At 36.7% G+C, this 25,692-nt stretch overlaps 1 protein-coding gene across 7 annotated transcripts in view; it reads left to right on the top strand.

The window, feature by feature from the left end:
- Window positions 1-25,692, top strand: part of JMJD1C (jumonji domain containing 1C) — a 307,703-nt gene that overhangs the window by 204,709 nt on the left and 77,302 nt on the right. For 5 of the 7 annotated variants that reach the window (XM_036264655.1, XM_036264657.1, XM_036264662.1 and 2 more), the window contains one exon: window positions 19,741-19,854. In XM_036264655.1, coding sequence (XP_036120548.1) covers window positions 19,741-19,854 — 114 coding nt within the window. Of the gene's footprint in view, window positions 1-15,210; window positions 15,822-19,740; window positions 19,855-25,692 lie in introns of those variants that run through there. The other 2 variants (XM_036264661.1, XM_036264663.1) reach the window with 2 other exon arrangements.

The following is a 25,692-nucleotide window of genomic DNA, read 5'->3' as shown; positions in this document are numbered from 1 at the left end:
CACCCCCCACCACCCCCTTTCTGAGGGTTGTCAGTCTGTACCCTACTTCCATGTTTCTGGGTCTACCCTATTCCTCAGACTGTTACATTCATTATATTACATATATAAGTGAGATCATGTGTTATTTATCTTTTTCTGCTTGGCTTGTTTCACTTAGGATAACACTTTCCAGGTCCCTTTATGTCGTCTCAAAGGATAAGAGATCTTTCTTTCTTACAACTGCGTAGTACTCCATTGTGTTTATGTACCACAGCTTTTTTATCCATTCATCTACTGATGGACACTTGGACTGTTTCCAGATCTTAGCTATTGTACATAGTGCTGCTGTGAACATGGGGGTACATATATTCTTCCTGATTGGTGTTTCAGGCTTCTTAGGGTATATTCCTAGAAGTGGGATCACTGGGTCAAATGGCAATTCAATTTTTAACTTTTTGAGGTAACACCATATTTTCCATAGTGGCTGCACCAGTCTGCATTCCCACCAGCAGTGGGAATAGAAAAATACATAGTTCTTTTCTAGAGTCCCCTTTTCTCCACACCCTCGCCAACACTTGTTTGATGATTTCTTGATGGTGGCCATTCTGACGAGATACCTCATTGTTGTTTTAATTTGCATCTCTCTGATGATTAGTGATGTTGAGCATTTCTTCATATGTCTCTTGGCCATTTGTATGCCCTGTTTGGCGAGGTGTCTATTCAGCTCCTCTGCCTATTTTTTTATTTTATTTTATTTTATTTTTTGCATTTATTTTCAGATAGAGTGGGAGGGAGAGAGAGAGAGAAACATCGACATGAGAGAGACACATCGAGTGGCCGCCACCCACACAACCCCAACTAGGGCCGAGGACAAACTGCAACCGAGGTATGCGCACTTAGCGGGAACCAAACCCAGGCCTCTCTGGTCCGCGAGATGACGCTCTAACCGCTGAGCCAAAAAGGCCAGGGCCTCTGCCCATTTTTTAATTGGGTTCTTTTTGTTGAGTTCTTTTTATCAATTTTGAGTTTATTCTTGAAAATAGTGTAGGAAGATGGTTTAGTTTCATTTTTTCCTCACACATTTCTCCAATTTTTTCAACACCATTTACTTGAATAGACTGTCTTTATCTCACTGTATATTTTTCCTCTTTGTCAAATATTAATTGACTATAAAGACATGGGTTTATTACTTCTGGGTTCTCTATTCTGTTCCATTGATCTATATGTCCATTTTAATGCAAGTTCCATGGCTATTGAATTACTGTGGCCCTGTATTATAGTTTGATAACAGGTAACATGATACCTTCATCTTTTTTCTTCTTTCTCAAGATTGCTATGGTTCTTTGCAGTCTTTGTTCTGCTATATGAATTTTTGGATTATTTGTTCTAGTTATGTGAAATCTGTCATTGGTATATATTTTTTTCTTTTTTTTTATGCTCACCCCAGGACATTTTTGCATTCATCTTCAGCTAGAGATGGAAGGAGGGAGGGAGGGTGGGAGGAAGAGAGAGAGAAACATAGATGTGAGAGAGACATATCGACCGGTTGCCACCCACACGACACTAACTGGGGCCAGGGACAAACCGCAACAAAGGTATGTGCCCTTAGCGGGAACCGAACCTGGGACCCTCTGCGGGCCAATGCTCTAATCACTGAGCAAAACTGGCCAGGGCTGTCACTGGTATTTTGATAGGGATTACATTGAATCTATAGATTGCATTAAGTTACTATGGACATTTTAATCATGTCAGTTCTTCCTATCCATGAGCACAGTATATGCTTTCATTTATTTGTATCATCTTCACTTTCGTTCTTAATGTCTTATAATTTTCAAACTACAGGTCTTTTCCTCCTTGGTTAAGCTTAGTCCTAGGTATTCTTTTTTTTTATTTATTGGATGCAATTATTTTTCCCAGTTTCCCTTTCTGATTAACTCATTATTGCTATATGAAAGTGCAACCAATTTCTGAATATTTATTTTGTGCCCTACTACTTAATTAATTTATCAGTACTACTACTTTTTTGGGGGATGGACTCTTTAGGGTTCTCTATATGTATTGTCATGTCATCTGCAAATAATGAGTTTTATTTCTTCCTGTCCAATTTGAATACCTTTTATTTTTTTCTTGTCTGATTGCTATGGCTAGGACCTCTAATACTACACTGAATAAAAGTGGTGAAAATGGACCTCTTTGTCTTGTTCCTGATCTTAAGAAAAATACTTTCATTTATTTTTTCCATTGAGTATGATGTTTAGCTATGGGTTTCTTATATATGGCCTTTATTATGTTAAGGTGTGTTTCCTCTATTCCCTCTGTGCTGAGACTTTTTATCATAAATGAGTGCTGGATTTTGTCAAGTGCTTTTTCTGCATCCACTGATATGATCATTTGATTTGTATCCTTCATTTTGTTTATGTGGTGGATTATGTTAATTAATTTGCTGATGTTGAACCAACCTTGCATCCAAGGAATTAAACCCACTTGATCAGGGTGAATGATCTTTATTTTAAAAACAATTTTTTTTTATTGATATATTAGAGAGAGAGAGGAAGGGAGAGGGAGAGAGATGGAAACATTGATTGAGAGAAAACATAAATTGCCTGCCTCTTGCATACCGCCCCCCCCCCGCCCCCCCCCGGGATTAGGCCCACAACCTGGGCATGTGCCCTGACCAGGAATCGAAACAGCAACCTCTTGGTGCATGGATTGATGCTCAACCACTGAGCCACACCAGCTGGGCTAATGTATTTCTGAAATTGGTTTGTTAATGTTTCATTGAAGATATTTGCATCTATGTTCATCAGGGATATTGCAGGGAAGAGATATTTATTTATTTATTTAATTTATTTATTTATTTTTTCCCGGTGATGTCTGTCTTGTTTTGGAATCAGGGTAATGCTGGCCTCATAAAATGAGCTTGGGAGCCTTCCCTCCCCTTGTATTTTTTGTAATAGTTTCAGAAGGAGAGGTGTTAAGTCTTTTCTGAATGTTTGGTAATATTCATTTATAAATCCGTTTGGTCCAGGACTTTTGTTTGTTGGGAGTTTTTTTATTATTGCTTCAGTTTCATTGGGTATAATTGGTCTGTTTTGATTTTTTGTTTCTTCTTGATTCAGCCTTAGAAGATTGTATGATTTTAGGAATTTATTTATTTCTTCTACATCATCCCAAGTTGTTGGCTTACTATATTTTCTTATAATCATTTTTGTGTTGTCAGTTATTTATCTTGTTTCTGATTTATTTATTTGAGTCCTTACTCTCTCTCTCTTTCTCTCTTTTGTTAATCCTCACCCAAGGATATTTTTCATTGATTTTTAGAGAGAGTGAAGGGACAGAGGGAGGGAGGGGGAGAGAGAGAGAAACAGTGATGTGAGAGAGACACATCAATTGGTTGCCTCCCACACAACCCCAGCCTGGTATGGGGATCAAACCTGCAACCCAGGTACATGCTCTTGACCAGAATCAAGCCCAAGATCCTTTGGTCAATGAGTCAATGCTCTGTCTGCTGAGCCAAACCAGCCAGGGCTGTCGCTTTATCTTGATGAAACTTGTTAAAGGTTTATCAATCTTTTTATTTTTTCAAAGAACTAGCTCCTGGTTTTATTGATCTTTTGCATTGTTTTCTTTTTAGACTTTTTTTTTAAGTTATGCTCTGATTTTTTTAATTTCTTTCTTTCTGCTCATGTTGGGCTTTCTTTGTTGTTTTTTTACTAGTGCCTTTATGGCGTGGCTGGTGTGGGTCAGTGGTTGCGCCTCAGCCCATGCACCAAGAGGTCACCAGTTCAATTCCTGGTCAGGGCACATGCCCGGATTGTGGGCCAAATTCCCAGTGGGGCATGCAGGAGGCAGCCGGTCAATGTTCTCTCTCATCGATGTTTCTGTCTCTCATTCCTTCTCCCTTCCTCTCTCACTAAAATCAATAAAGGAAAGAAAAAAAAAAAAACCTTTAAAAAGAATAGTTCCTTTATGTATAATTTTAGATTGTTTATTTGAGATTTTTCTTGTTTATTGAGGTAGGCCTGTAATGCTATGAGTTTCCTAGATTTTAGGTTGTTGTGTTCTCGTTTCCATTTGTTTTACAGTATTTTTTTATTTCTTTCTTGATCTGATTGTTTACCTATTCATTGTTTAAACATGGTATTTAGGCTCATGTGTTTGTTTTTCAGGTTTTTTCTTGTAATTGATTTTTCATTTCATACTTTTGTGATCAGAGAATATGCTTGATATGATTTCAGTCTTTTTAAATTTATTGAGACGTTTTGTGTCTTAACATGTGGTCTGTCCTAGAAAATGTTCCATGTGCACTTGAGAAGAATGAATATTCTGCTGCTTTGCGGTGAACTGCTCTGAATATATCAAATCCATTTTTTCTACGGTGTCATTTGAGGCCACCATTTCTTGTTAAATTTCTGTCTGGAAGATCTATCCTTGATGTCATTGGGTTGTTAAAATCTATTGCTATGGCTGTATTACTGTTGATCTCTCCCTTTCTCTCTATGAAGATTTCCTTTATATTTAGGTACTCCTGTATTGCATGAAGAGATGTTTACAAGGGTTATATACTCTTGTGGGGTTTATCTTTTTATCATTATGTTATTTCCTTATTTGTTTCTTATTATAGCCTTTGTTTTCAAATCTCTTTTGTCTCATATAAGTATTGATACCCCACCTTTTTTTTTGTTTCCATTGGCATGAAATGTCTTTTTTCATTGTTTTACTTTATGTGTGTGTGTCCTTCAATCTGAATTGGCTCTCTTGTAGGCAGCTTATGCATGGGTCCTGTTTTTGTATCCATTCAGTTACCATAAATATTTTTATTTTATCTTTTTAAGAGTAGGTTATTGATTTTTAGAGAAAGAGGAAGGGAGAAAAACATTAATGTGAGAGCGTAACATCAATCCATTGCTTCCTGCATGCTCCCCCCAGGGATCGAGCCTGCAAACCGGGCGTGCACCTGGACCTGGAATTGAACTGGCAACCCCTCAGTGCACAGGATAATGTCCAACCAGCCAGGGCTACCCTATATTTTTTGATGGGAGTATTTAATCCATTTACATTTAAAGTCATTATTGATAGGCACATATTTATTCCTACTTTATTATACATATTTAGTTCCTTTTCTAAAATATGTTTTTAGCCTAGCCGGTGTGGCTCAGTTGTTGAGCATCGACCCATGCACCAAGAGGTCACCGGTTCAGTTCCTGTTCAAGGCACATGCCCAGGTTGTGGGCCAAATCGCCAGTTGGGGGACATGCAAGAGGCAGCCAATCAGTGTTCTCTCTCATCAATGTTTCTATCTTTCTCTCCCTCTCCCTTCCTCTATCTCTAGAAGCAATAAAGAAAAAAATTTTTTTCAATAAAATATGTTTTCATTGATTTTTTTTAGAGAGAGATAGAAGTATAGATCAGCTCCCTTCTGCATGCTCCCTACTGGGGACCGAGCCCGCAACCTTGGGCATGTGCCCTGAGCAGGAATCAAACCAGGACCTCTCAGTCCATGGAATGATGCTCAATCCACTGAGCTACAACAGCTGGGCTCCATTTTATTTTATTTTTTTAAGAAGTCCTTTAACATTTCTTTTAATACTGGTTTGTTTGTCATGAACTTCTTTAGCTTTTTCTTGTCTGAAAAGTTCTTTATTTCTTTTTCTATTCTAAATGATAGCTTTGCTGAGTGGAGTAATATAAGATTTAGGTCCTTGCTTTTTATCACTTTGAATATTTCATTCCAGTCCCTTATGGCCTGCAAAGTTTCTGTTGAGAAATCAGCTGACAATCTTATAGAAGCTCCCTTGTAGGTAACTGTCTTTCTCTTTTGGCTTTTAAGATTCTCTTTGTCATTAACGTTTGCATTTTAATTATAATGTGTCTTGGTGTGGACCTCTTTGGATTTATCTTGTTTGGACCTCTCTGCACTTCCTGGATTTGTGTGTCTTTTTTCTTCAGGTTGGGGATGTTCTCAGTCATTGCTTCTTCAAGTAGATTCTCAATTTCTTCTTCTCTCTTTTCTTTTTCTGGTACCCTTTTGATGTGCATGTTATCATGCTTGATGTTATCCCAGAGTTCCCTTAAACTATCTTTTTTTTTTTAAATTTTATTACTGCTTCAATGAGCTGTTTTCTGCTACCTTCCTTATCTTTCAAATCGCTAATTCAGTCCTCTGCTTCATCTAGTGAGCTCTTATTTCCTTCTGGTGTATTCCTCATTTCAAATATTGTGTTCTTCGTTTCTTACCAGATTTTTTTTGTGGTTTCTGTGTCTTTTATTATGTTTACTATCAATTTGTTTAGCTTAAAATTTTTTGAATATACATATAGCCATCGTTTTGAATTCTGTATCTGGTAGACTGCTTGCCTCTATTTTTTTTTTGCTCTTATTCTGCAGATTTCTCCAGTTCTTTCATTTGGGCCCTGTTTCTTTGTCTCCCCATATTGGCTGCCTCTCTCTATTTATTTCTGGGTATTAGATAGACAGGTCTGCTCTGTCTCTCAGTGTTGGTATATGGACTTATGTAATGGGTATCTTATGACCTCAGTGGTACAGTCTGCCTGATCACTTGAGCTATATGCTTTAGGAATGTCCCTTATTTGGGTTATGTGAGCCCTCCTGTTGTAGTTGATTTTTTATTGCTATTGGCCCCTCCATGGGTGGGGTTGTCCATCAAGCTGGCTAACTTTAAGGATTGACCCCGACCACAGTGTACGAGCTGTCCTCATGAAGCTGCATTCACCCCAGCAGAGTCTAATGCCTATGGAAATCTCCCTTGGGGTTTTTCACTTGTGGAGCTAATTAGCTCATGCTCTGATGTGGTCTGAAGCCCACCACCTGGTATTTGATTCTGGGGCCTCTTAGGAAGGACTCCGATGTAGGTCATTGTCAGACTCTGCCTGTGATCAGCTCTTGGCTCCCTGTTAGGTAAGATCTACAAAGCAGTTGTGGGTTGTGGTCGGTGGCTGCCTCTGCTGTGCCTGGGTGCACTATGGGACGGGCAAGCAGCATACTGAGGCCAGCTTCCACCAGTACCAAGCCTGGGACAGGTCAGCAAAGGGTCCATGGCACCCGAAGATCCACTTCTGCTTGTTGGCTGCCTGTTAGACTCAGTCACTGAAAGAACCTCTGGCAGTACATGAGTTGTATGAGGTAAGGGCAAGTGGTGTTGACTGATACAGATTCAGACTTGGCACCACTGCTGGGTCTAAAGCCACTCAACACAAGTCTAGGGGTATACCAAGGCCATACACCACCTTTCTGGAGCCTGTGGACCTTTGCAATGGAGTGGAGCCATAAGGGTGAGAGGGCAGTAGATTAGAGTTTATTAGGTTAAAACAGATTAAGATTTTGTTGTGTGGAGGGAGGGCCCTGAACAGGTGCTGGTTGGGTCTTGCCAGTAAAAAATGGCCCTCATTCCAGACCCACACAACTTAGTCTCTTTCTCTGCACCTGACACCCCCTGAGCATGCCCAAACCTCATCAAAAGCCTTCCAAGAAAGACTGTACCACAGGACCAGGCTGGCCTCAGCTTGCTGGTTTCTCCACAGGGTGTGGACTTGGCAGGGTGGGACCATAGGCAGTAAGGAGGGTGGGGCTAGTGTATCTCCCCAGGCGTATGCCATATGAATGAAGGGGCCTGCTAGACCCAGGAAAGATAGCATCTTTGTGCTATGTGGAGGGGGACTCAGCACAGGGACATTGGTGGCTGACCTTCCAGCCTTCTTTTTGAAGCTACACAACCCAGTCTCTTTCTGTATGACCCCAGTCCGCTCTGAGCCATCATCCCTCTGCCAGTGCTAAGGGTGAGAGGCTGCTAATGAGATTTTGTGTGCTGGTCCTTTAAGAGGGCATCTGGGTTTCTAGTCTCACAACTAATACTGGTGGACAGAATTCCTGCTGATTTTCACAGCCAGGTGTTATGTGGGCTCCTTTTCCTGGCACTGGTTCTCTAGGCTGGGGATTCTATGTGGAGTTGAGACCCCCTCACTTCCCATGGGGGAAACCTTTGCAGCTGAGATACTGGTAGCTCTGGATTCTCGTCTGTTGCACGTGGGTATGGTGTCAGCATTTTTCATAGCTTGACCATTCCTACCAGTCCCTGGGTGGTTTCTTGTATATCCTTGGTTATAAGACTTCTGTTCAGCTAGTCTTCTGCATTTTCAGCTTGATTGTTCTATAATTTAATTGTAATTTGGATTTGATCCTGGATAAGGAGAATGTATTTCACCTACTCTGCCACCATCTTGGGCCCACCAAGTAACCTTTATTTTTATTCAAATTTATTTAGTTTCTATTTAAATTACTCTCAAGGAATATACAGGGTGGGACAAAAGTAGGTTTACAGTTGTTTGTACATGAAACAATGTTTATTCTTACCTTATTATTTACCAATTATTTCCCATATGGACAACTGTAAACCTACTTTGCCCCTCTCTGTATTTGGCTTTTAGTATTCATAGTTTGTTTTTTCATGATTCTAATCATCCATTTCAGATTTTGTTGTAACTTAAGTTTACTATATGTAGTTTGTAACTTGCCCCTTTTCTCTTTTATAAATATTAATAGATGCCTGTCTCTAATATGTTGTTAATGATGTGGTATTTTTCAAAGACTAACAGTAATGGCTCTGAGTTTATGTCAGTTTAATAGTCTAACGTGTGACTTATTTAAGCCATCTAAACTTGGATTGATTTTTAGTTGTTTAATAAAAGCATGAAGATTTCCTTGTTATTTTTTGTAATATAAGGAAAGTGAAAACAGCCGTAAATATCCAACTCTAAGAAAATAGGTAATAAAACTTAATGCATATTTACTTGATTAAGTATTTGTTAGGTAGCTGTTTAAAATGATGGCAATGTAATAACATGAAAAAAGTACTAAGTAAAATGAGCGACTTATAAGTTGGATATATGTTGAAACTTGGTAACAAAAAGACTGAAAGTGCAATTAAATGGTTAACTGGTTGACTTCTTGGTTAAAACTGTAGGATACTTGCCCTGGCCGGTTTGGCTCAGCAGTTAGAGCTTCGGCCTGCGGTCCTGGAGACCCGGGTTCAATTCCCGCTAAGGGCATATACCTCGGTTGCAGTTTGTCCCCGGCCCTGGTTGGTTGTGCGGGTGGCAGCCACTCGATGTGTCCCTTTCAAGTCGATGTTTCTCTCTCTCTCTCTGTTCCTCTCTCTCCCTCCCGCTCTACCTGAACAAAAAATGGAAAAATGTCCTCGTGTGAGGATAAAAACAAAACAAAACTGTAGGATACTTTTCACTCATATATTTTGTTTTCTAAATCATCTTTAATGCAATTATGTTATTTGTAAAGAAAACTAATTCTGTTTTTTAAAACAAAAAAAGATTCTCTACCTAACCTTTATGGTTTAGTATATTTTTAATCTTTAGTTTACACTTTACATATTAAGAAATAGGTTTTCTTGCCCTGGCCGGTTTGGCTCAGCGGTTAGAGCGTCGGCCTGCGGTCCTGAGAGACCCAGGTTCGGTTCCCGCTAAGGGCGCATACCTCGGTTGCAGTTTGTCCCCGGCCCTGGTTGGTTGTGCGGGTGGCAGCCACTCGATGTGTCCCTTCACATCGATGTTTCTCTCTATCTCTCTCTGTTCCTCTCTCTCCCTCCCACTCTACCTGAACAAAAAATGGAAAAATGTCCTCGGGTGAGGATAAAAAAAAAAAAAGAAATAGGTTTTCTTGAGAAAAAGCAGTCACAAAATAGGAATTAAATAGGCTTTCATTTTAACTATTAGTGTTTTATCATCTTCCCAAGTGTTCTTTTTCTGAACATAGCTTTACTCCTTTATTTAAGTTGCTTTCTTTTTCTAATCCTGCTTATTCTTTCTGAAAGATGACATAACTGTCAGTAAAGCATATTAAAAAATATTAAATTTATTATGTTCTACCTCTTTTCCTCGCTAATCTATGATTTTGTAGTTTCTTCTAGACTGGTTTCATTTTCTTCCATTTTAAGTTCAAAGTTTAAAGTTTTATTCAGCAGATGGCAAAACACTTTGCTCTTTGTCACTTCTTGCCAACAAGCATGAAAACAATACAGTTCTTTTTACGCTATCTTACAATGTAAAAATCACTCAACTATGAATTAGGAAATCCAGGTGCTAGTACAAGGGCTTCTATAAATAAAAGTTTTTGACAAGAAAAGTCACAATCTTTGAATGTTCATAATCTGCATCTGCAAAAATGAGACTACTAATCTCTAAAGTTCCATTTCCATTTTTAACAGCCTTTTTTTCTTTTTCTTTTTTTTTTAATTTTTTATAACTTTTTAGAAAGAGAGGAAGGGAAAGGGACACAGAGAGAAACATTATTGTGATAGCGGAACATCAATCAGCTGTCTCTTGCACACTCCCACCAGAGAATTGAGCCCACAACCTGGGCATGTGCCCTGACCAGGAATTGAAAGGGGGACCTTTTGATGCACAGGATGGTGCTCAACCAATAGAGCCACACTGCCAGTGCTAGCCCGTTTGTTTGTTTGTTTGTTTGTTTGTTGTTTTTCAATTTTTTCTTTTTTCATCTTCTGAGATGAAAGTACCCTTTACCTTCTACTAAATTCCCATGCTTTTGTGATGGTATTTTAGGACTTTCTAAACTGTCCGTTGATGACTGTTAATTTATACTCCAAGTTCATATTTGTTTGTTAGGGCTAGTTCCCTATCATTGATTTCCTTCCTTCCTTCCTTCCTTCCTTCCTTCCTTCCTTCCTTCCTTCCTTCCTTCCTTCCTTCCTCCCTCCCTCCCTCCCTCCCTCCCTCCCTCCCTCCCTCCTTCCCTCTCTCCCTTCCTCCTTCCCTCTCTCCCTCCCTCTCTTCCACATTCCTGATTATATTTGCTTTTTCATAAAATTGATTTGTTGCCCTGGCTGGTTTGGCTCAGCAGTTAGAGTGTCAGCCCTTGGCCCAAAGAATCTCTGGTTCAATTCTGGTCAGAACCATGTACCTTGGTTGCCATTGGATCCCCGGCCCTGGTTGGGGTTGTGCAGGAGGCAACCAATTAGTGTTTCTCTTTGGCATTGATGTTTCTCTCCCCCTCCCTCCCTCCCACTCTCTCTCTCTCCCCCTCCCTCCCTCCCACTCATGGATTCATTAATGTGAAGAAGTTATCCTTTGTTTATTACCATGATTCAGGAGTTACACATTTGATTATATATTTTCATAGATTTCTAATACGATAGGCCATATTGAAAAATATTTTCCTGAATCTAATTAGCCTTTCTGTAAGACCATATGAAGCCCTGGCCGGTTTGGCTCAGTGGTAGAGCATCAGCCCGCGGACCAATGAGTCTCAGGTTCGATTCTGGTCAAGGAGTATGTACCTCGGTTGCGGTTTGTCCCCACCCTGGTTGGGGTTGTGCAGGAGGCAACCGATGTGTCCTTCTCACATCAATGTTTCACTCTCTCCCTTTCTCTCCCTCCCACTCTATCTGAAGATAAATAGAAAAATATCCTCGGGTGAGGATTTAAAAAATTAAAAAAATAAAGACCATATCAAGTTGAAATCCTAGCTAATATTGTTTGTTTTCTTTTCCTTCTTACATCTAAAAAATATTTACAATGTTATAGACCATCAACGTTAGAGGTTTTTTATTTTTTTGTAAAGTCTATGTACTTGAAGAAATCCACTTATTTGTTTAGGCTTCTGTATCTTTATAGATGAGGGATTTATTTCTTTTATGGCCCACATTAATGGAACTAAAATGCTCATTTATTTTAACTTGCACATAAAAGGTTCACATTATTAGAAGAAACAGATTTTCTTCAGATAGTCATACAGTGTTGCCTTCCTTTTAGCCTCTGTTTACTTTCTCACCTCTGTTGATTTATTCAGCTTGTAACCTAGAAACCAGCTAAAAAGGAAGGAAGTCAGAGATGTGTATTTCTGGGCAGTAACTAGAGTAGTTTCCTCTTCCTCTAGCCTGGTTTAGCTGCCAGAAAAGGCACCCCCACACACACCCCTCCTAAATAAAGAATAAAGAAGGAAAGAAAAGAAAAATTAACAGTAACTCTTCAACTTTCTTCCCTAATGCATTAAGGAAGGTACATATAAGCCATAAGGACAACCAATTTAAAGAAATGAAATGCTGCTCTCCTCAAATTGGTGCTTTTCATTGTCTGAAAGGCGGTATCTATCACCCCTAATGATTTGTAAGAACTGGAGAGAATTAAGAGACTTGATATAAAAGCTGAGCAGCTTAACGCTTGTTACCAAGTGGGTTTTCTATATTGTTAGTTAACTATTTTTGTTTGTGTTGGAAATTTACCAGAGGACAAACTCACATTCATATATTTATAAAAATATGTAAAGTTCAACTTAAATATTCAAAATACATTTGTGATTTTTAAGTAGTTGCACACCTCTGCACCCTCAATTACATTAAGCATTGACTATATAGTATTTCTTTTTTTTTTTATTTTATTTTATGAATTTTTATTTATTTTTTTGTTACAGATATTTTACCTTTTTACCCCATTGGCACCCCCCACCCCACCCCTCCACCCTGTCCCCGGCTTAGTTGTCCATGTCCATTGGTCATGCATACATGCATATAAGTTCTGTGGTTTATCTCTTCCCACCTCCCCACCCCCCATCCCCTCTTCTGAGGGATGTCAGTCTGTGCCCTACTTCCATGTGTCTGGGTCTACTGTATTCCTCAGACTATTATGTTCATTATATTCCGTATATAAGTGAGATCATGTGGTATTTGTCTTTTTCTGCTTGGCTTCTTTCACTTAGGATAATACTTTCCAGGTCCCTCCATGTCGTCTCAAAGGATAAGAGATCTTTCTTTCTTATAGCTGCATAGTACTCCATTGTGTATATGTACCACAGCTTTTTGATCCATTCGTCTACTGGTGGACACTTGGGCTGTTTCCAGATCTTAGCGATTGTAAATAGTGCTGCTATGAACATGGGGGTACATATATTCTTCCTGATTGGTGTTTCAGGCTTCTTAGGGTATATTCCCAGCAGTGGGATCACTGGGTCAAATGGAAGTTCAATTTTTAATTTTTTGAGGTAGCACCATATTGTTTTCCATAGCGGCTGCACCAGTCTGCATTCCCACCAGCAGTGTATTAGAGTCCCCTTTTCTCCACACCCTCACCAACACTTGTTGTTTGATGATTTGTTGATGGCGGCCATTCTGACAGGTGTGAGGTGATACCTCATTGTTGTTTTCATTTGCATCTCTCTGATGATTAGTGATGATATATAGTATTTCTTTATAGTAATGGAGGAGGATCTCATTTTATTTAGCCCAAATGTAGTATGAAATTAAAATAAATGATTTTTCAGTATTGATGTTTATTTTAATCATATAAAAATTATTGCATTCTATATCATTAGGAATATATAAATATTATGGCAATTATTAGCTAACTGTAGTTCTTTGTGCTATTTGATTCTGTAGGGGAATGGTAGTACTTAAGGAATAAAGACAGCTTTTTTTTTTTTTTTTTATGGAAAATGGACATTTTTCCATTTTTTTTCAGGTAGAGTGGGAGGGAGAGAGAGAGAGAGAAACATCCATGTGAAAGGGACACATCGATTGGCTGCCACCTGCATGACCAACCAGGGCCGGGGACAAACTGCAACCAAGGTACGCACCATTAGCGGGAACCGAACCCAGGTCTCTCTGGACCGCAGACCGATGCTCTAACCGCTGAGCCAAACCGGCCAGGGTACAAAGACAGCTATTTTTAAATTTATATCATATAATTAAACCTAAATTTATGTGAGATTGTAAGATGAATCCCATGAAACATTAAATTACTCTCTAATATACAATAAATGCTAGAAATGTAGTATGAAATGTATTTAAAATTTGGTAGTTTATAATGTTATAACCTGAATCGAACATTTTATGTTCCTTTGTTGTTTGGGGCTCAGAATAAGGGTGCCATATTTATCCATTTTTGTTGTTTTTTTCAACTTATATGACATTGCAATTTTTTTTTCTTTCATGTAGTATTTTATAGTCATGTCTTAAGTGATTTAATTATGAACGACTTCTTTGGTTGTGTATGATTTAATATTTACTTGACTCATTATTTTAAAAAATACTTTGTTCTAAAGTTCTGTATTTTAGCATCATCAGTGTTCTAAAGCTATTGTATTACTAACATTCTTAGAATAGCCATTACTCATATCTTTCATTTTAATAGCAAAACTGGATTGATAGATGTTTATAAGTGCAAATCCATTATATATTAAGTTGAAAATATCTTCTTTTCAGTAGTTAACCTGATGGTTTTCTTTTAAATGAAACTGACAAGGGCTGGTGGCTTGAAGTTTTTCTCTTATCATGACTTGATGAATTGATTATGTGTGTGGTATAAAAAAAAATCTATGTGAATTTTTAGGTTTATTGAAATGGAGATACCACATGGGCCAAATTTATAATAAAAGACCTTTAACACATCATTAAAAAATAAATGAATGTTTTCTTGCACTTGTAGGAATCTGACTTTTTCATTTCATATTTAGCATGTGTATTACATATACAGCAAACATCTCAGTTCAGCTTAATCACATTTCTGGTGCTTCATAGCTATGTGTGGCTAGTGGCTACCACACTGGACAGTGTATAACTCCAGTTTAGAAAAAAGTTAAGAGCACATAACAGGTCAGAAATACATTTTTTATGCTTTCAAATTGTAAGCTTTTTATAACTGTAAATTACATTAAATTGTTTCTATAAAGAATGAAAATGTTTCAGGATTTTTTTTTATCTGGCAGAATTAATGGGTTTGTTTTTCTTTTGAAAACAGTGCCTCTGAGATTGTTGGTTATATCATTTGATTTCACTTAGACTTAACTCCCAAAAATGCTTTAAACTTTTTTTTCTTGAGGTTGTTCATATCAGTATATTTTTAAGAAAAAGTTATACTAAATATAAATCCTTGAATGCACTGAAAGCATTTTTGGTGATTTAAAGTTATGCTTCATTTTTGTCAACTTGAGAGATATTTATATAGTATTTGTTTTCTGCACTTTCTCACCTTGTTACATCTGGAAAGCAAAAACTTTGTATTTGCATTTGCTTTATGAAGGAGACAGTAAACTTGAGCTTTCAGTCTAGCCACTAGTCTGTCTTTGTCTGTTGTTAAAATTATGAGCCAGTCTCTATGGCCGCAGCCAAATGAGTAATCACCAGTAATGTGACTCGTGCTGGAAGTGACTCCATCAGCACCTGTGACGGGGATTAGTTACAGTTTACAGAGCACCGCCTCTTCCCTTCTCTCAGTGTGCCCTAAGCCAAGTAGTCGTTCTCATTTGGGTGGCTGCACTGCTGGAAGCTACTGCAGTTTGTTTCCACGCAGAGTACAGTGGGAAAGGCTTTCTCTAGCTGATGGATGGCTGTTCTCTCTATTTGGAGTATCTTACTGGTTATGTAAGCGACCTCAGGAGAAATTATCCTGACCCAGATCGGAGGATGCAGTAGTGCTTCAGCTGCAGGATTTCTTAGTCGTTAACACCACACTGCTGATGACAAAGAGCGAGTTGTATCCTCATCACTGCCAGGGTTGAGCCAGAGCAGACAGAAAATCGTCATTTGCTGGTCGGAGACTTGTGAGGTTACAGCCTCTGCTTCGTTTTGTGTTCTTGGCTTTTCTTCCTATACAATGACGACGCTGCAAGTGATCTCGAAAATGCTTCCTTTGAGAACCATTTGCCTGTGATTTTTTCTGAAGACTGAAATAATATTTAGGCTAGATAAAAAATACTGCTCAAGAACAAAATGGAAATGCCAGCTATACTTCTTGACCTTTAAAACCGGGTCGTGGATTTCTGAGATTCAAAGATACTTTAAAATTCTCAAGAACAAAGTACGGTTTGTATTTTTCTGCTTCCTTTTTTCTTTTGTCTAATTTACATTTGGTTTTGCTTCTCAGTCTTAGGAATTAAGGTCACTGCCTTTTATAGATCTAGCCTTAATGTTGTTAGTCTTCAGAATTTTTAACTATTTCATTTGTTTAGAAAGGTTTATTGTGTGGGTAAGTAATTTCATAGCACCGTAAAAATATGTTTTTAAAATGGAGTTTAATTGTTTACAGAAAAATGTTTCAGATTATATTTTTTAGAATATCATGTTTTAAATGAGGGAGGGGTGTTTTTTGAGGTTTTTTTGTGTGTGGTGTATTCCCATCCCCACCCCCAACTTGTTTGCTAACAGTATCGTGTTTTTCAATAGACCTGCTTGGGTGGGAATTTGGACTTTGTTCTTTCAAGTCACTCCAGTTCCCCATTTTTTTTTTAACTTGTAAAATGTTGCTTAGATCGTTTTGTGCTTCAGTATGTTTTTTAGTGAGATTTTATATCATATTTTGGTAGTTAATGAGCCCAAGTTTTTTACTTGGAAAAGAAATAGTTAAATGTTAACCGGAGGTTGTTAGAAACTCAGACTGCAGACATAAACTCCATGAATTTCCAGTTAAATGTTAAATGGTGAGCTTTAACATGGTTTGTTTGACCAGCTGAGTTATGTTAGAGAGCTGTAGCTGATTTATTTTAAAAATGTTTTTTCGAGGAGGGCTCATCTGTTTGCCTCTTCCTCATGTGAATGGAATGTGGTGCAGCATGGAGCCCCAAACAGGATACAGTTGTTCTAAGCATTCTTCCTATAGCGTGGTAGGCCCTACTAGAAATGCAGGCTCTCAACTAAGTTATTTATTTTGGCTGTACACTATTTTTAAAGTATTGTTAACACCAACAAAGGACCTTAAAAGAACTATTAATTTACTGGTAAAATTGAAAAGTATTGTTTAACTATGAATATTCGATTTAAATTAATAATTTTCATTTGGACTTTTGAAAGCTTTACCAATTGGAATACTAGGTTGTGGGGGTTTGTGTGTGTTTGTATGTGTGTGTGATATTATTAGTGCCATATTCTACTGTAACTTTCATGAGATGGTAACTCATTGCTTCCCCTTAGGCTATGGAAGTTCCTCATAGAATGATATATCTTTAGAGTCTTGAATTACTTAGTTATGCATGAGTTCTAGTTTCTTTACATTCCAGTGCACCTCTACCCATGAAATATTTAATACAGATTCATAAAAGCGGTAGGATTCATTTGCTTTTACTTACACATGTTTTATTTTTAAGCAAATGATGTTTTTAAATGTTTGACTTGGGTACAAAAATTAATAACATACATTGTTGATTTACCACTTTAAAAAATCATTATATGTTTTAATTACTTTTACGTATATTATGCTTAATTTTTCAATAAAGTAGGAACAGTCACACATTTTCAGGGATTCTCATTTAATATATATTGAAATATTTCTTTAACAAGTACTATAAAAATATTTATCGGTACTCGATGGGAACATTTTTTGTTTGAACATAAAATTGCACATTTAAATTGCAAGTCGTGGCCCTGTTTGCTATTTAAGACGCATGGCATACTTATGACCTCCACTTGTACATGATTGTAAGTATTCATGTATCAGAGATAGAACGTTATAAAACTAAGTCTTAACATTTCTGGTAGCCAAATTCTACCAGTTCTACCATAAACTAAGAAATTCTTTCTAATTTTGGCCTACAAACAAAACTTTTTTTCTCATAACTTAGTAATTTAAATTATAAGTTGGCCTGCTGAAATGTACCCTTAGAACTCTTGAAGTACCTTAAGAAACAGTTCTGAGAGATTCTCTTCACCAGAATGTTTTTCATATTATAAAATGACTAGGTCTCATAGGAAATGCAAACCACCTGTGTTGTTTGCGTAAGAAAGAGGCACTCAGAAGGAGAAGCTTACTTTTTTTTTTTTTCCAAATCCTACTTAATTGAATTGTATTTTTAGTCATTTAGATAATACCTTTTGTGGACTTTTTTGTTAACCTTCAGGAGTTGACCTGACATGGTATTTTTTAAAAGAAATAGAGCATTTGTTAAAGTTCAAAGATTAAAAGTTCTGCAGAAGGTTCCAGTTGACGAAAAACAAAGATAAAATATGAAAGTATTACATATTTCATGTCAATCAATCACATACTAGTAGACATTTTAGAGTCTAAATAAAATAAAACTTTCGGGGGTTACTTAGAACCTTCAGTCACTTCTCAGGTGAAATTATGAGTAAGACTTTATGAAATGATAATTTTACGAATTTAGTCTTTGTAAATGATAATGTTAGATGGCAACAGTAGTAGCAGGAGATACCTAAGTAATGGGGGAATGTTTGTGTTGAAAATGTAATTTCTAACCCCTTTTGGTACGTGTGTAGTAGTTACTTAAAAGGCTAGCCCTTAGACAGGGGAGAGAGGATCTACTGTGATTTGATTTTTTAATCGTTAATACTGAACATGGTGATTTAAGAGAATTTTGTTTTATGTTTTAATTTAGGAAAGAAGATATTACTTGTAAATTAATGGGGGTGATAGTGTAGAAATAAGGCATGCTAATGCTTATTCTCATGTTTTTAGCTTACATATTTGTTAGGTTTCTCAATGAATTTAATTGAAAGCTTTTAAAAGGAATTTTATAAATACAAAAATTAACTCCTTAAGAGCCATTCTGAACTAAAGATCTTGTAAAGTTTTTCCTCGGAGTGTTTATTGTGATTAGCAAGATGTTCGATTTAAGATGTAAGAGACTGGGGGTTGGGGCTGGGTGGGGGGGGCAACACAATGGCTTTTGAATCTCCTGGGGATTTTTACTGTCTGTGCCAAAAGCTTTGGTTTACATACTAATGGTCACAGAAGTTGCCTTGAGCAAGAAAAGATTTCTCCTTCATACAAGTAATTTTAAAACTTGAGTTGGTTGTTAATACCATTTTCCAAGCTTAGATTCTTATATAGTAAAGCCATGGTTTGTAAGATGGTGGAATTTTGTTTTCATTTTAAAGTTTTAGAATAGTATCATGGATATAAGACACTTGGTTTCTACTCTAGCTGCTTCCACTTCGAAAGTGAGTGTGATAGTCATTTGAAAAAAATGCATGCATAATACCTTTATTTCCTTCCTCTTCGTTTTCTGCCTCCCTCACTCCCTCCCCCACCTCAAGGTATGAGTGAAATCTTTCATGTAAAAGATGAGTCTTTAATCAAATGAACTTGGCTTCCCCCCACCCCTTTTTTAAGTAGTGGCGATCTGGAAAGACTTTGCCGAAAGGTGGGTTTTGTGTAATACTTCTTACATCCCTCTCCTTTTCCTGCTCCCCTCCCCCGAGCAGCTCTTACTGAAGCAGCTGGATTTTTATTTGTGCTTTGGGTAGGGAGGGGTGGAGGGTAGTACACAGGGCGGAGTTAAAAGACCAGATGCATCCTGATCATTGAAAATCCTTGATGTGAGTGAGCTAGGAAAAAAATTACACATGTAAATTGTAACTACTCTCTTTTATAAAGAATAATACTTAAATGTTTTTTAAAGAGTTGGGATAAATATGTTTTACCCAGTTTACTTTTTCAGAAGCAATTTCTCCTTTTTTAATATTAGCAGAAATTTTTATACACATGTATGTTTAATTATATCTCTTAAAAATAAACTGGGGCTTAATATATTAGAATTTTTTCATCATCTTTTACGAATCTAGTTCATTCTTTTTTAATAAATACAAAATCAATTGTATGGATAAAAGCATTACCCCTGGATTGTAATATGAAAACTAATGTTAATTGATATCCTAAAACTATTATGATAATGACAGTGTAATACATTGTAATTTATATATACCCTTCTTGTTTTTATGGTAAAACCTCGAAAATAACCATTAGAAATTTTTTTTTCTCTTACCAGATTTTCAAACCCCTGGTGGAAAAACGTATATCCAGTTCAATCACTGCAGTAGAATTCCTTGTAGATAAACAACTGGATTTTTTAACTGAAGATAGTGCCTTTCAGCCCTACCAGGTAAGAAATTTTAGGTTCCTTTTAAAAGTTAAACTTCATTAGACTTCACTGATACTCAATCTTTTCAATACTCAATTCCAGCTCTCATGTAGGTATTAAAGGAACCCAATGCACTGAATAATTTTTAATTATAGGGTAAATGATTCATTTATTCAGTCAACCAGTATATACTGAGAATTTGTGATGAGCCCGGCAGCATTCTGTCACTGAGAATACACAAATGAGCAAAATAAAGTCCCTGCTATCCTAACTAATGTTCATTGTTAGAAAATAAGTGGTTAGATACTTGTAAAAATTATCTTTGTCTCCAGGTCTAGAAGTTAAGAATTGTGTGAATTAATGTAATTAAATGAGATTAGTGTTTACTATATGCATACATCAGTTTAGCATCATAGTAGTTCATTTTCTTCTTAAGTAGTCATATTCCTTTAGATTGTCATTAATTGAATAATTCATTTTCTAAATTTTAGTCCTAGTTGTTACAATTAAAATGCAAATGCATTTAATTGGAAAAACATTTTCTAGTAGGCTTTTATTTTATTTTATATTTTTAATTGATTTTTAGACAGAGAGGAAGTGAGAGGGAGGGAGATAGAAGCATTGATGAGAGAGAACATTGATTGGCTGTCTCCTGCATGTGCCCTGAACAGGAATCGAACTGGTGACCTCTTGGTGCATGGGTCGACACTCAGCCACTAAGCCACACAGGCTGGACTCTAGTAGGCTTTAGATTTATGTGAAGAAACTCATTGAAAGTTGTAAGCTAAATGTTTTTAAAGTATTTTAGTGAGGTTCTATCAGTAACTTTTTAAGGTAGAAGTAAAAATTGCACAGAAGTTTGTTTTTGTACATTTGAATTTTAGATTAAATTAAATCTGTATATTTATTTTATATTTTTATTTAAAACAATATAGTAATTCTATTGAAAGAAAGGATAAGTGAACTGGTTTGACTTTTTTTAATGGAACTGAAAACCAGTATACTCCCATTTCATTTCAGAATAGGTACTGTTTTTCAGTAGTAAAATGTAGAGGCATTGTTGCTGTGGGGAAAACGTGAGCTTGAGATAATGAGCAGTGATTTGTTATAATACTTAGGGAATTAGTTATTTGCTTCTTCTATTAGATCTGCTAAAATGAGACAGTTCCCTCAGTTAAATGTTACTTCCTATTTTAAACACTACACAGATGTGCTTTAGTCTTTTCACATTATTTTTCTTATTTCATTAAATGGCCTCATTTTTGTCCTGTTGCCTTTTGCTGTTTGTGTTTGTATATAGTCAAAAATTCATGGCAAGTCCCAGTTTAATAATGGAGGTGTTAGAATATTTCCCTTGGGTTTTATTTTGTTTTATTTTTAATTGTGAATGCCATTTAGCTAACTATATGCCTTAACTATCATTTGTTTTATTTCTTTTAGTGGGAATTGGACTAGGCGAGTCTAGGTAAAAGTCTGTGGTTTCTGATTAGCAAGCACTCTGGAAGTTTCAGCTTGGATTTGATTTAGAGAAGTGAAATCGTTACGTGGAAATTACTTTAAAAAATAAACCCTTTTGCCAGGTGGCCTGATGCTCTATAGTCTTCAACTTGTTTATTAAAAGTTACAATGAAAGAATGTGCTGACATTTCATAGGTTTGTGGGAGTTTTTTTGTTTTTGTTTACATTTTAAATGGTTTTAGGTTCTGATGATTCTATCATTTCATTAAAAATAAAGGCACAAGAGGTAGTATTATTTATTTAGGTGAATTGTATGATTATCTTATTAGTAAGCTACTTATATTGCTCTGCTAGTATAAGTAAGTCGATCTGACCTACGAGGATGCTATATCTTCCAGAGGTAAAGCGATCGCTTGACATTTTAACCATTTGTGTTGTAGGAATTATATTGAAGTTTTTAGGAATTGGAAGGACTATGCACTTGATTTAGGATCCAGCATATCTTTAGACTTTCTCTTTGGTTTTAGAAGTAATAGATGGTTTACAATAGAGCTTTTTGTGTGTATTTTTATATTTTGTTTGTTTTTCTAAATGTTTTTAATTGATTTTATTTTTTTAGAGGGACACAGGGAGAGAGAAACATCAAGGAGAGAGAAGCATCACCCGTCGGCTGCCTCCTGCATGCCCTCTACTGGGGATCGAGCCCACAACCAGGGCATGTGCCTGACTGGGAATTGAACCAGTAACCTCTTGGTGCATAGTTCAATGCTCAACTACTGAGCCACACCAGCTGGGCAAATATTTAGTGTTTTAGTTGGATTAAATGTTTGTGCATGATAGACTCTTGCTATAATGTTTTAAATGAAAATTTGCTAAGATGGCTCAATAGTTTTTCAGAATTATTTAAATGTATTTGTTAAATATAGACACATTCTAGGTAAAGGAAACAAATTTTAGAGTTAATATAATTAGAGTGGCTTTATTCCAGAATGCTTTTCTCCAACCAGTTGTCCAAACAGTACATTAAATTCCTTGGCATCTTAAACATAGCAGCTGTTACTGGCATAGATTTTGTTAATAGTGTCTTGACATATCTTAACCTTAGGGTAACCCTATGTAAAGCAAAGGAGTTTGAGGAACATTGAACAGGTTTTTTAAATGGTCTTTTTGGTTTTTGTTGTTCTTTAAATTTCATTAGACAATTTCTTCTGAATCTGGGTGTTCATTGCCCTTTATAGATTTATTAAATGTGATAAGAATCTTTTTTGGAAATGGCCTTTGTATATAGTGATGAGCATTATATGTATGGTTTTAAAAATTCCCACAAATGCTTTGCTGTGAATGTACTTAAATGTTTTTGTAGTAGGAATTTCCATCTATCATCTTTCTACTTGAGTTCTCAGAGCATTTTATTCTGTAGTAATATGCTCCTTTTAGTTTCTTTTATAGATGAACAGCCCTATTTTTTTAATATATCAGAATAACATTGTAAGGTAATGGTTAGGAAACAGATGATTCGGAATTAATACAGATATTTTCATTTTTAGGTCACTGGTTTGAGTCCCACACTTCTCTAAATGATTTCAGTGCGTTGACTATAAGATGGCATGTGTTAAGTTACTTGATCTGGTCATTTTATTGAGTGACATGTAGTTGGGGGATTTTGATGCAGCCATCATAGATTGTAGTTTTCAATAGTTGAGAAACAAAGTTGAATAAACAAAAAACCAAATCAACACCTTATAGACAATATAATGGGCGTATGTTAATTAAGCAACTGAAGCAACATACCATGTTATTGTAAATTCTACTTTTTTATTCCTTGTGCACAAAAATCAATTTCTGCTTCCGCCTTTTAGATTTCCTGATCTTGCCTGACTGCAGTTAACTTTCTTTGAAGTAAAGGTGCAGGGGAAAAGAGAAGGAGTAGGACAGAATCCTGGAGATTCTCTTGTCTTTTAGCTGGCTGGGAAGAAGAAAGAAAAACAAATAATTGGTTCTTAAAGATGCTTTTTATAGTTTTGGGTTTATTTTTTGTCATTTGAGTTATGATTTCTTGAGTCTTGTTGGCTTTACTTTGGAGGGTATTACACACATTTTTTAAAATGTTTCCATTAGCCCTGGCCGGTTTGGCTCAGCGGTTAGAGCATCGGCCTGTGGACCAGAGAGTCCTGGGTTCAGTTCCCAATGAGGGCATGTGCCTCAGTTGCAGGTTGTCCCCGGTCCCCATTGGGGTCGTGTGGGTGGCAACCACTCGATGTGGCTCTCTCACATCGATGTTTCTCTCTCTCTCTTCCGCCCTCCATCTCTCCCGCCCTCCATCTCTCCCGCTGTATCTGAAAGATACATGCAAAAATGTCCTCAGGTGAGGATAAAAAAAAAAATGTTTCCATTAAAATTTGTTTTGTTCAAATTCATATAAAAGTTTGTTTTATAATGAATTATGAACATTGGACTTTTAGCATGATTTTGAAATCATCTCCTCCTGGATTTTGGCTTCTGGCTATGAACACCTACAGTTTTCAAGTTGGTTGCTTCATAGAGAATATAGAAGAAATTACTTTTTACCTGAAAATTGTACATGATTGATATCAATTCACCTGGCTTAGTCTGCCTTATTAGCCCAGTATTTTCCAGGGATCACAGTTCTATTTGCTTTTAAAGGTAATAGAGGAATAATACAAAAGGCACTATTTTAAAACTCTTAGAGACTTGAAGCAGAATGTGCCTGTTCAAAATTATACTTTGTTTATCTTATTGTATTTTAAAAATTCATTGTAGTGAGACAGTTTGACTAGAACAAGGTAGAATCATCCTAGACCTGAAGGAATGATCCTGTCTGAAGTTCTGGGTTATAATAAACTGATTAAAGTTGAGAGATAAGACTATTAATACTTACAGTGTCTATCATCATAGAATATAGATATTAAACTATTTTACTAAACATTAGATACAATAATTCTTTCTAGTGTGCTGTTTGAAGGAAAACGAATCGAAGGAGTAAACCTGAGTATTATTACCTACCTGGACTAAATATTACCTAAAAAGCTGAATAGTGAAGAGTCTTACATTATTCAGTTAATGAATGTGTCTGGACTGTACTGGATCTGTATATCTATCATTTTGTAGTCGTTCAGTGAGAAATTTCATTTTCCAGTTTTTGATCCACAATCTTTCCATCATTGATTATATAAATTTATTGGCTGTGGTTTCAGAATATCACTAAGATAGTTGTTGCTCAACATACCTGTTTACTAAAAATAACTTAATTGATTGCCTAGAATAAGTTACCAGTAGTTTAAAGGAGTGGGGTGTAGCAGAGATAAAAAAATTTTTTTCTTCTAAATTTTTATTGTTGCCCTGTGGAGTTTGGAATTGTTTCACAACCAAGATGAGGTAACATGAGTAAGGTGAGATTTAGCCCTCAATCAGCTAAGGTAAGCAATTAACTGGTTGTTTGGTTGTTTCTAGTCAAATGTTATATTTTGAATTAAATTGATTATTTGACATAAGTGAGCCACTGACAAAGCTTTAAAAATCTTGCTAGTAGTAATTTGTCTTATAAGCACATTTATTCCCTGGGGTACTAAGATGATATTACTAATAGTTTACAGAAGAAAATAAACAGAACTTCATGTTAGTATTGTTTTCGTGGGTAGAAAGAATACTTTTTCTGTTCTCACTTCAGTTTGTAGTAAAAGATACATCACTTTAGAGCATTTTATTTATTTTTATTTATTTATTTATTTTATCGTCACCCGAGGATATTTTTCCATTTTTTGTACAGATAGAGTGGGAGGGAGAGAGAGTAAGGGAGAGAGAGAGAGAAACATCGACGTGAAGGGACACATCGAGTGGCTGCCACCCGCACGACCAACCAGGGCCACGGACAAACTGCAACCAAGGTACATGCCCTTAGCGGGAACCGAACCCGGGTCTCTCCAGACTGCAGGCCGACGCTCTAACCGCTGAGCCAAACTGGCCAGGGCACTTTAGAGCATTTTAAAACGATGACATTCTTATAAAGGAAATGGGAATTTGACCTGGTCCAGGATTTATTAGTGTAGTTATGTAAATGGTTCCGTCCTAGAATTCCTCTGATTTGTTTTCTTTTCTTTCTGGTGTTAAATTGCTACTGCCCCATTAATTTTACTAAAAGAAAAAAATTAATTGACTTCCAGAAACTGCTCAGCAAACTGCTGCTGTTTTTTCCTTCTTTATTGATGTTAGAGAGAGAGGGAGAGGGAGAGATAGAAACACAGTTGAGAGAGAGCATCAATTGGCCGCCTCCTGCATGCCTCCCACTAGGGAACAGGCACATGCCCAGGTTGTGGGCCTGTGCACTTTTAGGTGCACAGGTCCACGCTCAACCACTGAGCCACACCGGCCTGGGCTATTGCT

The sequence above is a fragment of the Molossus molossus genome, unplaced genomic scaffold (genome assembly GCF_014108415.1).
Source record: "Molossus molossus isolate mMolMol1 unplaced genomic scaffold, mMolMol1.p scaffold_m16_p_17, whole genome shotgun sequence".
In the NCBI taxonomy this organism is placed as follows: domain Eukaryota; kingdom Metazoa; phylum Chordata; class Mammalia; order Chiroptera; family Molossidae; genus Molossus; species Molossus molossus.
The sequence above is the reverse complement of the archived record's forward strand: the minus strand, read 5'-3'. Positions and strand labels throughout refer to the sequence as shown.